The sequence below is a fragment of the Nomascus leucogenys genome, chromosome 17 (genome assembly GCF_006542625.1).
Source record: "Nomascus leucogenys isolate Asia chromosome 17, Asia_NLE_v1, whole genome shotgun sequence".
Classification (NCBI taxonomy): Eukaryota; Metazoa; Chordata; class Mammalia; order Primates; family Hylobatidae; genus Nomascus; species Nomascus leucogenys.
In genome coordinates, this window is record NC_044397.1 from 89,619,308 (window position 1) to 89,632,981 (window position 13,674).

Consider the following 13,674-nt stretch of genomic DNA (forward strand, 5'->3'; position numbering starts at 1 on the left):
TAGTAACGGTAGTAACTGTTGGAGTGACCGTCTCAAGCAGTAACGGTAGCAGCCTGCCACATGCCTCCTTTCAGGCCTTCCTGGGCTGTGGACGCTGGAGGCTTAATAACTCAGTCTGAGTGAGAGTCAGGCGCTGCCAATGACTTTTTTATTTTGAGACATTGTCTTCCTTTGTCCCCCAGGCTGGAGTGCAGTGGTGCGATCTGGGCTCACTGCAACCTCTACCTCCCAGGTTCAAGCAATTCTCCTGCCTCAGCTTTCCAAGTAGCTGGGACTACAGGTGGGTACCATCATGCCCTGCTAATTTTTGTACTTTTGGTAGAGACGGGGTTTCACCGTGTTGGTCAGGCTGGTCTCTAACTCCTGACCTCAAGTGATCCATCCACCTCGGCCTCCCAAAGTGCTGGGATTACAGGCGTGAGCCACAGTACCTGGCCACTCTTTATTTATTTTTTAATTTTATTTTATGTTATTTTTTTGAGAAACAGCCTCATTCTGTTGCCCAGGCCGGAGTGCAGTGGTGCAGTTTCGGCTCACTGCAACCTTCACCTCCTGGGTTCAAGCGATTCTCTTGCCTCAAGCTCCCCAGTAGCTGGGATTACAGGCGTGCACCACCATGCCCAGGTAATTTTTGTATTTTTAGTAGAGACGGGGTTTTGCCATGTTAAGCTGCTCTTGAACTCCTGTCCTCAAGTGATCTGCCCACCTTGGCCTCCCAAAGTGCTGGGATTACAGGCGTGAGCCACCGTGCCTGGCCAGGAGAACTTCATATTCTACAAAAGCAGCCACTCACCACAGCTGATGGAAAAAAAATAGTGATGGGGCCATCTCTTAAACGTACTCAGGCAATTTGCAGTGAGACAGCCCATATGAAGAATGCATATAGAAATACCAACAGAGCCGGCCGGGCGCGGTGGCTCACGCCTATAATCCCAGCACTTTGGGAGGCCGAGGTGGGCGGATCACGAGGTCAGGAGTTCAAGACCAGCCTGGCCAATATGGCGAAACCCCGTCTCTACTAAAAATACAAAAATTAACCGGGCGTGGTGGCAGGTGCTTGTAAGTCCAGCTACTCAGGAGGCTGAGGCAGGAGAATTGCTTGAACCCGGGAGGTGGAGGTTGCAGTGAGCTGAGATTGCGCCACTGCACTCCAGCCTTGGGGACACAGTGAGGCTCCGTCTCAAAGAAAAAAAAAAAAAAAAAGCAAATGCAAAAAAAGAGCCATGACACCATCTGCTGGTGGCTTTGCTGCATGCACTGTGTTCCTGATACAAAACATTGTGTCCCGGGAAGATACACGTGGACTGATGCAATCTCTTCCTTGTAGGGACAGGACATCACACTCCCATTGCTCCGTAGTGCATGCACCAACCCGCATTATAGAAACACACTGAGGCTGAGCGTGGTGACTTGTGCCTACAATCCATGGGAGGATCGCCTGAGCCCAGGAGTTCAAAGCCAGCCTGTGTTACACACTGAAGCCCTGTCTCTACAAAAAAAAAAAAAAAAAAAAAAAGATAAAAAAATTAGCTGGGCATGGTGGCGCACACCTGTAGTCCCAGCTAATTGGGAGGCTGAGGTGGGAGGATCACTTGAGGCTTGAGTCTTCAGTGAGTTGAGATTGCACCACTGCACTCCAGCCTGGGAGACAGTGTGAGACCCTGCCTAAAAGAAATGAAAATAAAACAGATGCACACTGAGTAGGACAGCCTGGGAATTCCATCCATCCCTCAGTCGCAAGCATTAGGATGGTCCCCAGGCATTTCTCATCATCAGCAAAGCCCCCTGAACACCTTGGTGCCTGCATTGCCCGTCCTTCGGTCAGTTCCTTAAATCCTCACAGGCCTTGTACACCCCTAAAAGGAATTGGAGTTCCCGCTAGATCCCTAAAGGACCTTCCAGTCTTTTGCAGTTGTGATCTCTGCTCACTGCAACCTCTGCCTCCTGGGCTCAAGTGATTCTCCTGAGTAGCTGGGAGTACAGGTGTCTGCCACCATGCCCGGCTGATTTTTGTATTTTTAGTAGAGACGGGGTTTCGCCATGTTAGCCAGGCTGGTCTCAAACTCCTGACCTCATGATCCGCCTGCCTTGGCCTCCCAAAGGCTGGGATTACAGGCGTGAGCCACCACACCCGCCCAAGTCTTTCATTCCGTACTCAGTTCCATGGCCACGCGGTATCCTCATGCACTCTCCCACCCCCTGGGGGGCTGCTGATTCTTCTGGAAATGATCCTAGGGTCCTGTTACCTCTCTGTTCCAGAAGAAGGGCCCTCCGAATTCCCTTATCATGGTGGTCCAGTTCTGCGGCTGGGAGGTGCACATTGCTGACTGGGCTGTCAGGGAATAGGAGTACGAGAACTGCCCGTTCACCTCCAGTAACACATACTCGGCGTCGACGACCTCCTGGAAACTGTCTTTTCGCCACCTAGGACACAGGCACGGGACAGGGCTGTGCGGGGAGCAGGGACAACCCAGGAAGACCCGGGCCACAGCCACCTGGACGGCTGCAAAACCGCTTGTGGGGTGGGAGGTGACAGAGGAAACCAAAGGACGCCTGCCACTCCCAGGTGAGGATGCCGTGTGTGGGCTGCGGGGAGGCCGGGAGACAGAGCTGGGTGGATGGGGAGATGGGCAGCAGCCAGCACTGAGCACTGATAACAGGGAGGAAGGAAAAGTCTGCTCGGAGCCAGGCCCGCGGCTCACACCCGTAGTCTCAACACTTTGGGAGGCCAAGGCGGGAGGATCACAAGGTCAGGAGATCGAGACCATCCTGACTAACACAGTGAAACCCCGTCTCTACTAAAAATTAAAAAAAAAAAAAAATTAGCCAGGTGCGGTGGCAGGCGCCTGTAGTCCCAGCTACTCAGGAGGCTGAGGCAGAAGAATGGCATGAACCCGGGAGGCGGAGCTTGTGGTGAGCCGAGATCGCACCACTGCACTCCAGCCTGGGCGACAGAGCAAGACTCTGTCTCAAAAAATAATAATAATAAAAAAAATTAGCCGGGCATTGTGGTATGCAACTGCAGTCCCAGCTACTTGGGAGGCTGAGGCAGGAGGACCGCTTGAGCCTGGGAGGTTGAGGCTGCAGTGAACTGTGTTCATGCCACTGCACTCCAGCCTGGGCAACAGAGCAAGACCCCAACACAAAAAAAAAGAAAAAAGGAAAGAGAGAGAGAGAGAAAGGAAGGAAGGAAGGAAACGAAGGAAGGAAGGAAGGGGAGGAAAGGGAGGAAAAGAAAAGAAAAAAAGAAAAAAGAAAAGAAAAAGCTATATGAGGTCATAGGATGTAGGGTGGGCCCTGATCTGATAAGACTGGTGTCCTTATAAGAACATGAAGATGGCCAGGCGTGGTGGCTCACACCTGTAATCCCAGCACTTTGGGAAGCTGAGGCGGGTGGATCACGAGGTCAGGAGTTCGAGACCAGCCTGACCAACATGGTAAAACCCCATCTCTACTAAAAATACAAAAACTAGCCAGGCATGGTGGCACGTGCCTGTAATCCCAGATACTCGGGAGGCTGAGGCAGGAGAATCGCTTGAACCCTGGAGGTGGAGGTTGCAGTAAGCCAAGATCATGCCATTGCACTCCAGCCTGGGTGACAGAGCGGAAAAAAAAAAAAAAAAAGAACAGGAAGACAGCAGGAGTGCACAGGCATAAAGAAAAGACCATCGGCCGGGTACAGTGGCTCACGCCTGTAATCCCAGCACTTTGAGAGGCCAAGGCAGGCGGATCATCTGAGGTCAGGAGTTCAAGACCAGCCTGGCCAACATGGTGAAACCGCATCTCTGCTAATTAGCCGAGTGTGGTGGTGGGCACCTGTGGTCCCAGCTGCCTGGGAGGCTGAGGTGGGAGGGTTGCTTGAGCCCAGGGGACAGAGGCTGCAGTGAGCTGAGATCATGCCACTGCACTCCAGCCTAGGTGACAGAGCAAGACCCTGTCTCAAAAAGAGAAAAGGTGTTCCAGGGAGAGGGCCCTGGGGGCCAGTGGGGCTGGGGCAGGAGCACGGTGGGAAACAGTGACCGTCATCATTTTGAGGGATCTAGGGGAGCCTGGAGGGCCAGGCTGGTACCCCAGTGTCAGGGAGCATGAGGCCCTTCCACCGTCCCCACCCTGCAGCACCCCCCTGGGGCCTTACAGCTCCACCACGGGCTTCCATGGGGTGTCATAGTAGACGAGGAGAGGACAGCCCAGCTGCTGGTAGGAGTAAAACACGTGCAGGTCCTCGGAGGACTGCTGCCCCTGGAAGCCGGGGTCGTAGAATTCCCTTCAAGACACCAAGAAGCAGAGATGGGGAGTCTGTGAGTTCCTGCCCAGTCTGCCAACCCTTCACAGCCGCGGTTTCTTTTTTGCAAATGGGGATCGTCCATGAGAGTGGGTGCAGGTGGCATCTGAGGTGGGCGATTGAGAGCCACGGACCAGATAATACTGGAACTTCCATTCTAGTTAATTTTTTGGCTGGAGCACAGTAATGCAATCATGACTCACTGCAACTTCCACCTCCTGGGCCCAAGCAATCCTCCTACCTCAGCCTCCCCAGTGGCTGGGATTACAGGCACGCGCCACCACACATGGTTAATATTTTACATTTTTGTAGAGATGAGGTCTTGCTGTGTTGCCCAGGCTGGTCTCAAACTCCTGGCCTCAAGTGATTCCCTCACCTCAGCCTCCCAAAGTGCTGGGATTACAGGTGTAAGCCACCAAGCCCGGCGAAATTTCTGCTCCTTAAATTAGATCAGTGCAAAAGTAATCGAGGTTTTTGCCTTTTTTTTTTTTTTTTTTTTTTTTTGAGATGGAGTTTCATTCTTGTTGCTCAGGCTGGAGCGTAGTGGTGCAATCTCGGCTCACTGCAACCTCTGCCTCCCGGGTTCAAGCGATTCTCTTGCCTCAGCCTCCTGAGAAGCTGGGATTACAGGTGCCTGCCACCACGCCCGGCTAGTTTTTTGTGTTTTTAGTAGAGACGGGGGTTTCATCATGTTGGCCAGGCTGGTCTTGAACTCCTGACTTCAGGTGATCCACCCACCGCAGCCTCCCAAAGTGCAGGTATTACAGGGGTGACCCACTGAGCCTGGCTGGTTTTTGCCATTACTTTCAATGGCAAAAACTGTAATTACTTTTTTTTTTTTGAGACAGAGTCTCGCTCTGTTGCCCAGGCTGGAGTGCAGTGGCGTGATCTCGGCTCACTGCAACCTCCGCCTCCCGGGTTGAAGAAATTCTCCCACCTCAGCCTCCTGAGTAGCTGGGACTACAGGCATGTGCCACCACGCCTGGCTAATTTTTGTATTTTTAGTAGAGATGGGGTTTCGCCACATTGGCCAGACTGCCCTGGAACTCCTGAGCGCAAGTGATCCCCCCGTCTCGACCTCCCAAAGTGCTGGGATTACAGGCATGAGCTACCACGCCCGGCCAAAACCATAATTACTTTTGCACCGACTAATAAATCACCCAGTTTAAGGTATTTTGTAATACAGCCCACATAGACTAAGATGACACTCCCCTCTGTCCTCCACAGGTTCCACAGTCACTGCCCCTTAGCAGCCCAGAAGCACCAGTTTAGGCCTCAGTTCTAAATGGGTAACTGACTCTTGACTTGCATTTGAGGGGTCAGGTCTTACAAATCACATGGAAGCGTGCACTCGCATGGCAAGGAGCTCCCCCATGCTGGGTGCAATGAGGGGCCTTGATATGGTTTGGATATTTGTCCCTTCCAAAGTTCCTGCTGAAACTGGATCCCCAGTGTTGGAGCGGGGGCCTAGCCAGAGGTGTTTAGGCCACAAGGGCAGAGCTATGAATGGCTTAGGGCCATATTTATGGTACTGAGTGGGTTTTCAATCTCAGCTTCCATGAGAACTGGTTGTTTAAGAGCCTGGCACCCCCTCCCCCCATTCCCCCCCCATTTTTTTTTTTTTGTCTCTAGGTTGCCCAGGCTGGTCTCAAACTCCTGGCCTCAAGCAATCCTCCTGCCTCAGCCTTCCAAAGTGTTGGGATTACAGGTGTGAGCCACTGCGCCCAGCCTCCTCCCCCTTCTCTCTCTCTCCTTTTTTTTTTTTTTTTTTTTGAGACAGAGTCTTGCTCTGTTGCCCAGTCTGGAGTGCAGTGGCTCAATCTTGGCTCACTGCAACTTCTGCCTCCCAGTTTCAAGCAACTCTCCTGCCTCAGCCTCCCAAGTAGCTGGCATTACAGGAGCCCATCACCATGCCTGGCTAATTTTTGTATTTTTAGTAGAGATGGGGTTTTGCCATGTTGGCCAGGCTGGTCTCGAACTCCTGAGCTCAAGTGATCTGCCTACCTTGGCAGGGATTACAGGCGTGAGCCACCGCTCCCGGCCATAACTCTTTTCTTTATAAATCACCCAGCCTCGGGTAGTCTTTTAAAGCAGCACAAATTGACTGAGGCCCAGACTCTCGTATCGGCGTGGCAGCACAAGCTCACTGAGCGGGACAGCATGTGGGACCAGCCAGCTGAGGCAAGAAGATCACTTGAGCCCAGGAGGTCGAGGCTGCGGTGAGCTATGATCGCATCGCTGCACTCCAGCCCGGGCCACAGGGCCAGACCCTATCTCTTAAAAAAATAATAGGCCGGGCGCGGTAGCTCACGCCTGTAATCCCAGCACTTTGGGAGGCTGAGGCGGGCGGATCAGGAGATCAGGAGATTGAGACCATCCTGGCTAACGCGGTGAAACCCCCTCTCTACTAAAAATACAAACAAATTAGCCGGGCCTGGTGGCGGGCGCCTGTAGTCCCAGGTACTCAGGAGGCTGAGGCCAGAGAATGGCGTGAACCTGGGAGGTGGAGCTTGCAGTGAGCCGAGATGGTGCCACTGCACTCCAACCTGGGCGACAGGCAAGACTCCATCTCAAAAATAATAATAATAATAATGATAATAATAATAATAAATAAATAAAATTCCTAATTTGCTCTTGGCTTTTGCAGGCCCAATGGTCGCCTTGGGTGTCAGGTGTTGCTGGCTTACTTCTCGATGATGAAGCTGTAATTGTCTTGCAGGGTCAAGGGGTCCAGGATGCCCTTGGAACAGGCAGAAACTTTGCTGCAAGCAAAAGTGGACATTGAGCAATTGCATGACCTCACAAGGAACCAAACCATTATGGATGGGGCAGAAAGGGAGGGGCTGGGCGTGGTGGCTCAGGCCCAGCACTTTGGGAGCTGAGGCGGGCGGATCACCTGAGGTCAGGAGTTTGAGACCAGCCTGGCCAACATGAGGAAACCCCGTCTCTACTAAAAATACAAAAAGTTAGCCAGGCGTGGCATCACGCGTCTCTAATCGCAGCTTCTTGGGAGGCTGAGGCAGGAGAATTGGTTGAGGCTGGGAGGTGGAAGTTGCAGTGAGCTGAGATCGCGCCACTGCACTCCAGCCTGGGTGACAGAGCAAGACTCTGTCTCAAAAATAAATCGATAAAAATTAAAATAAAATAAAAAAAGGAGGGCAGGCCGGGCGCGGTGGCTCATGCCTGTAATCCCAGCACTTTGGGAGGCCGAGGCGGGCGGATCAGGAGGTCAGAAGATCGAGACCATCCTGGCTAACACAGTGAAACCCCATCTCTACTAAAAATTCAAAAAAAATTAGCTGGGCGTGGTGGTGGGCAACTGTAGTCCCAGCTACTCGGGAGGCTGAGGCAGGAGAATGGCGTGAACCTGGGAGGCAGAGCTTGCAGTGAGCCGAGATCGTGCCACTGCACTCCAGCCTGGGCGACAGAGCAAGACTCGTCTCAAAAATAATAATAATAATAATAATCAAAATAAAGGGAGGGCACACCTTTGTGTCCAATGCATGAGCAGTTGCCAAATGAGCAGATATGGAAAAAAAAAAAAAACCTGACACCAACTCTGAGAGTGGCATGGCAGGAAATGGGTACAGACAAGGTTTCACTGTGTTAGTCAGGATGGTCTCAATCTCCTGACCTCATGATCTGCCTGCCTCGGCTTCCCAAAGTGCTGGGATTACAGGCATGAGCCACCACTGGTCTGGCTTTTTTAAAAATTTATTTTAAAAATTGTGTTAGGCCAGGCGTGGTGGCTCATGCCTGTAATCCCAGCACTTTGGGAGGCTGAGGCGGGCAAATCACTTGAGGTCAGGAGTTGGAGACCAGCCTGCCCAACATGGTGAAACCCTGTCTCTACTAAAAGTACAAAAATTAGCCAGGCATGGTGGTGGGTGCCTGTAATCTCAGCTACTCAGGAGGCTGAGGCAGGAGAATCACTTGAACCTGGGAGGCAGAGGTTGCAGTGAGCCGAGATCGTGCCACTGCACTCCAGCCTGGGCGATAGGGCAAGACTGCATCTCAAAAAAAAAGTGCATATCACCAGCAGGTGAAGGAGAGGAGGCTAATGTGCTGGAAACAAACTTAACCTATTAGGGTGAATCATTTAACTTTTTATTATGGAAATAGTAAATATATGCAAAACTAAACAGAATAATCGAAAGTCATCCACCTCAGCAATTGTTACCATGTGGCTAATCACGCCCCATCAACTCCCCTCCTCCCCTCTCCCCACTCCACTCCAATATCAACATACTTACTTCTTTTTTTTTTTTTTTTTTTTTCCGAGACAAGACTCTTGCTGTCTCACCGAGGTTGGAGTGCAGATGCAGTGGCTCAATCTCAGCTCACTGCAGCCTCCACCTCCCAGGTTCAAGTGATCCTCCAGCCTCAGCCTCCCAAGTAGCTGAGATTGCAGGTGCCTGCCACCATGCCTAATTTGTTTTTTCTGTTTTTTTTTTTTTCAGTAGAGACGGGGTTTCACCATGTTGGCCAGGCTGGTCTTGAACTCCTGACCTGAAGTGATCTGCCCACCTCGGCCTCCCAAAGTCCTGGGATCACAGGCGTGAGCCATGGTGCCGGGCCTCAACATACTTACTTCTGGATGACGATCTTTTTATCCAGGTCACAGCCAACTGAAATCAGTGTCGACTGCAGAGGAGAGAGATGGAAATGCGGACCCAGGTCAGTGAGGGTCACCCAGACACAATGAACCCTATACAGGGACACACTCCTGTGGGAATGGTTTGGAAACCATGTGGCCTGGATCCCAGTAGCATGTCCCTGGATGCCTGGGATGCACTGTAACTGCAGCTGGCCCTGCGGAGCTTAAGCTCTGAGAGGCTGGGCTATGGCTAAACTCCTGGTGTTGCCTGACGAGCTTTTAGTGGCTTCACGGAGACCAGAATTAACTTTTTCTTTTAATTAATTAATTTTTTTTTGAGACAGAGTTTTTGCTCTGTCACCCAGGCTGGAGTGCAGTGGCCCAGTCTCGGATCACTGCAACATCCTTCCCCTGGGTTCAAGCAATTCTCCTGCCTCAGCCTCCCAAGTAGCTGGGATTACAGGTGCCTGCCAGCACACCTGGCTAATTTTTGTATTTTAAATAGAGACGGAGTTTCACCATGTTGGCCAGGCTGGTCTCCAACTCTTGACCTCAGGTGATCCACCCGCCCGGGCCTCCCAAAGTGCCAGGAATACAGATGTGAGCCACCCTGCCAGGCCCAGAACTAATTTATGAGCCCAGCATGATCCTTGGTACACAGAGAGCATGGGGAAAAGAAATGCATGCACGCATGTATGAATGAATGAATGAATTAATTAATTAATTAATCAATGGCCTAGAATGAATAAACAAAAAGGAGAAAGAAGACAGAGAGAGCAATTGGGGGTTACTCTACAGCCTTAGGGACATGCTTCTCAAACTGCAGTGCATCGCACCCTCAGAGTTATACAATGGAGTCTAAAAGCCACAGGACCAAGGGACTTTTAGTATTTGAAAACTGTTTTGTATTGGCCAGGCACGGTGGCTCAAGCCTGTAATCCCAGCACTTTGGGAGGCCGAGGAGGGTGGATCACGAGGTCAGGAGATCGAGACCATCCTGGCTAACACGGTGAAACCCCGTCTCTACTAAATATACAAAAAAAAAAAAAAAAAATTAGCAGGGCGTAGTGGCGGGCGCTCCGAGTATTCCCAGTATTCCAGTAACCCAATACTCCCCGTATTCCCAGCTACTCGGGAGGCTGAGACAGGAGAATGGCGTGAACCCAGGGGGCAGAGCTTGCACTGAGAGGAGATTGCGCCATTGCACTCCAGCCTGGGCGACAGAGCGAGACTTCGTCTCAAAAAAAAAGAAAACTGTTTTGTATTAAGACAAACATGGGCCAGGCGCAGTGGCTCACGCCTATAATCCCAGCACTTTGAGAGGCTGAGGCAGTAGGACTGCTTGAGGCCAGGAGTTAGAGACCAGTCTGGGCAACATAGTGACACCTCGTCTCTATGAAAAATAAAATTTAGCCAGGCGTGGTGGTGCACGCCTGTAATCCCAGCTACTTGGGAGGCTGAGGCAGGAAGATCACTTGAGCCTAGAAGGTTGAGGCTGCAGTGAGCTTTGATTGTGCTACTGCGCTTCAGCCTGGGAGACAGCGAGACCCTGTATCTAAAAATAAAAAACAGCCAGGCACCGTGGCTCACACCTGTAATCCCAGCACTTTGGGAGGCCAAGGCGGGCAAATCGCCTGAAGTCAGGAGTTCAAGACCAGCCTGGCCAACGTGGTGAAACCCCATTTCTATTAAAAATACAAAACATTAGCTGGGCGTGGTGGAGCTTGCCTGTAATCCCAGCTACTTGGGAGGCTGAAGCAGAATTGCTTGAACCCAGGAGGTGGAGGTTACAGTGAGCCGAGATTGCGCCACTGCACTCCAGCCTGAGCAGCAAGAGCAAAATTCCGTCTCAAAAATAAATAAATAAATGGCCGGGCGCGGTGGCTCACGCCTGTAATCCCAGCAGTTTGGGAGGCTGATGCGGGCGGATCACGAGGTCAGGAGATTGAGACCATCCTGGCTAACACGGTGAAACCCCGTCTCTACTAAAAATGCAAAAAAAATTAGCTGGGCATGGTGGCAGGCGCCTGTAGTCCCAGCTACATGGGAGGCTGAGGCAGGAGAATGGCGTGAACCCGGGAGGCGGAGCTTGCAGTGAGCTGAGATCGCGTCACTGCACTCCAGCCTGGGCGACAGAGTGAGACTCCATCTCAAAAAATAAAAAAATAAAAAATAAAATAAAATAATAAAGCAAACCAAAAAGCAAGACAAACATGGATTTACCTTAGAACAGAATGCAAGATTCATATTTTAAAAAAAAAAATTGGCCAGGTGCAGGGGCTCACACCTGTAATCCCAGCACTTTGGGAGGCTGAGGCAGGAGGATCACAAGAACAGGAGTTCAAGACCAGGTCAGGCGCAGTGGCTCATGCCTGTGATCCCAGCACTTTGGGAGGCTGAGGCAGGCAGATCACTTAAGGTCAGGAGTTCGAGACCAGCCTGGCCAACATGGTGAAACCCAGTTTCTTCTAAAAATACAAAAATTAGCTGGGCATAGTGGCGCATGTTTGTGATCCCCGCTACTCGGGAGGCTGAGGTTAGGAGAATTGCTTGAATCCGGGAGATGGAGGTTACAGTGAGCAGAGATAGCACCACTGCACTCCAGTCTGGGTGACAGAGCAAGACTCCATGTCAAAAAAAAAGGAGTTCAAGACCAGCCTGGCCAACATGGTGAAACTCCATCTCTACTAAAAATACAAAAATTGGCCAGGCACAGTGGCTCACGCCTGTAAATTTGGGAGCTTTGGGAGACCGAGGTGGGCAGATCACCCAAGATCAAAAGTTCAAGACCAGCCTGGTCAGCATGGCGACTGCCTGCATTCAACTGCCTCAATCATCCCCTTCCTAAGCCCCTGACACCCCCCATCCTACTTTCTGCCTCTATGAATCTGATGACTCTAGGGACCTCCTAAGAGTGGAATCACACAGGATTTGTCCTTTCGTGCCTGGCTTCTCTCACTGTGTGGGATCTCGAGGTTCATCCATGTGGAAGCATGCGTCGATAAATTTTTTTATGCCATGAATGTTTATTTTTATTTTTAATTTTTTTAGTTTTTGAGGCAGAGTTTCACTCTGTTGCACCCAGGTTGGAGTGTAGTGGCAATATCTCTGCTCACTGCAACCTCAGGGCCAGGTTCCATGAGTCTTAACACTTACAACACCGAATATGGGACAGCAAAGGTTTGGGACCTACCAGTGGCTTGATATCCACACATGAAATTTCCTTGTTTGCTATGTCCACAGTTAAGGTAGACATGGTGGCTCTCTTTAAGCTGCAAGGCAACGGAACTTGTGTTATTAGAGAACAGCCCCCCTGTAAATGACACAGCTGCATTCCATTCATCCTTCAATCCATTCAGTCATCCATGCATCCATCCATCCATCCATCTCATCCATCCTTCCATCCATTCATTCCACTCACCCATTCATTCATCCATCCATCCATCCATCCATCTCATCCATCCTTCCATCCATTCATTCCACCCACCCATTCATTCATCCACCCATCCATCCATCCATCCACCCTTCCATCTCTCTACCCATCCACTCATCCATCTACCCATTTATCCGTCCATTCCATTCACCCACCCATCCATCCATCCATTCACTCATCCATCTATCCATTTATCCATCCATCCATCCATCTCATCCATCCTTCCATCCATTCATTCCACCCACCCATTCATTCATCCATCCATCCATTCATCCATCCATCCACCCTTCCATCTCTCTACCCATCCACTCATCCATCTACCCATTTATCCATCCATTCCATCCACCCACCCATCCATCCATCCATTCACTCATCCATCTATCCATTTATCCATCCATCCATCCATCTCATCCATCTTTCCATCCATTCATTCCACCCACCCACCTATCCATCCATCCATCCATCCACCCATCCATCTATCCATCCACTCATCCATCTACCCATTTATCGATCCATTCCATTCACCCACCCATCCATCCATCTATTCGCTTATCCATCTATCCATTTATCCATCCATCCATCCATCCATCCACCCATCCACCCATCCACCCAACCATCTATCCATCTCTCTATCCATCTATCCACTCATCTATCTACCCATTTATCCATCTGATATGGTTTGGTTCTATGTCGCCACCCAAATCTCATCTCAAATTGTAATCCTCACATATCAGGGGAGAGACCTGGTGGGAGGTGATTGGATCATGGGGGCAGTTTCCCTCTTGGTGTTCTTGTGATAGTGAGTGAATTCTCACAATATCTGATAGTTTAAAAGTGTATGGGGCCGGCCTCAGTGGCTCATGCCTGTAATCTCAGCACTTTGGGAGGCCGAGGTGGGCGGATCACCTGAGGTGAGGAGTTCGAGACCAGCCTGGCCAACATGGCGAAACCCTGTCTCTACTAATAATACAAAAATTAGCCAGGCATGGTGGCGTGTGTCTGTAATCTCAGCTACTTGGGAGGCCGAGGCACAAGAATTGCTTGAACTTGGGAAGTGGAGGTTGCAGGGACTGGTGATCACACCACTGCACTCCAGCCTGCGCGACAGGGTGAAATTGTGTCTCAAAAAAAAAAAAAAAATGTATGGCAGGCCAGGCGCAGTGGCTGTCGCCTGTAATCCCAGCACTTTGGGAGGCCGAGGCGGACACATCACCTGAGGTCAGGAGTTCAAGACCAGCCTTGCCAATATGGTGAAACCCCACTTCTACTAAAAATACAACAACAAAAAAATTAGCCGGGTGTGGTGGCACACACCTGTAGTCCCAGCTACTCGGGAACTATAGTCCCAGCTACTTGGGAGGC

The 13,674-nt window shown here is 50.9% G+C and overlaps 1 protein-coding gene across 1 annotated transcript in view; it reads right to left on the reverse strand.

Annotated features, from left to right (window-relative positions):
- The window catches only part of CATSPERD (cation channel sperm associated auxiliary subunit delta), a 55,416-nt gene that overhangs the window by 2,204 nt on the left and 39,538 nt on the right, over positions 1-13,674 (reverse strand). Inside the window, exons 16-20 of the mRNA XM_030796297.1 lie at positions 12,073-12,151; positions 8,874-8,926; positions 6,970-7,044; positions 4,136-4,264; positions 2,247-2,424 (exon numbers count right to left, since the gene is read on the reverse strand). Of these exons, the coding sequence (XP_030652157.1) occupies positions 2,247-2,424; positions 4,136-4,264; positions 6,970-7,044; positions 8,874-8,926; positions 12,073-12,151 (514 nt within the window). The remainder of the gene's footprint in view (positions 1-2,246; positions 2,425-4,135; positions 4,265-6,969; positions 7,045-8,873; positions 8,927-12,072; positions 12,152-13,674) is intronic.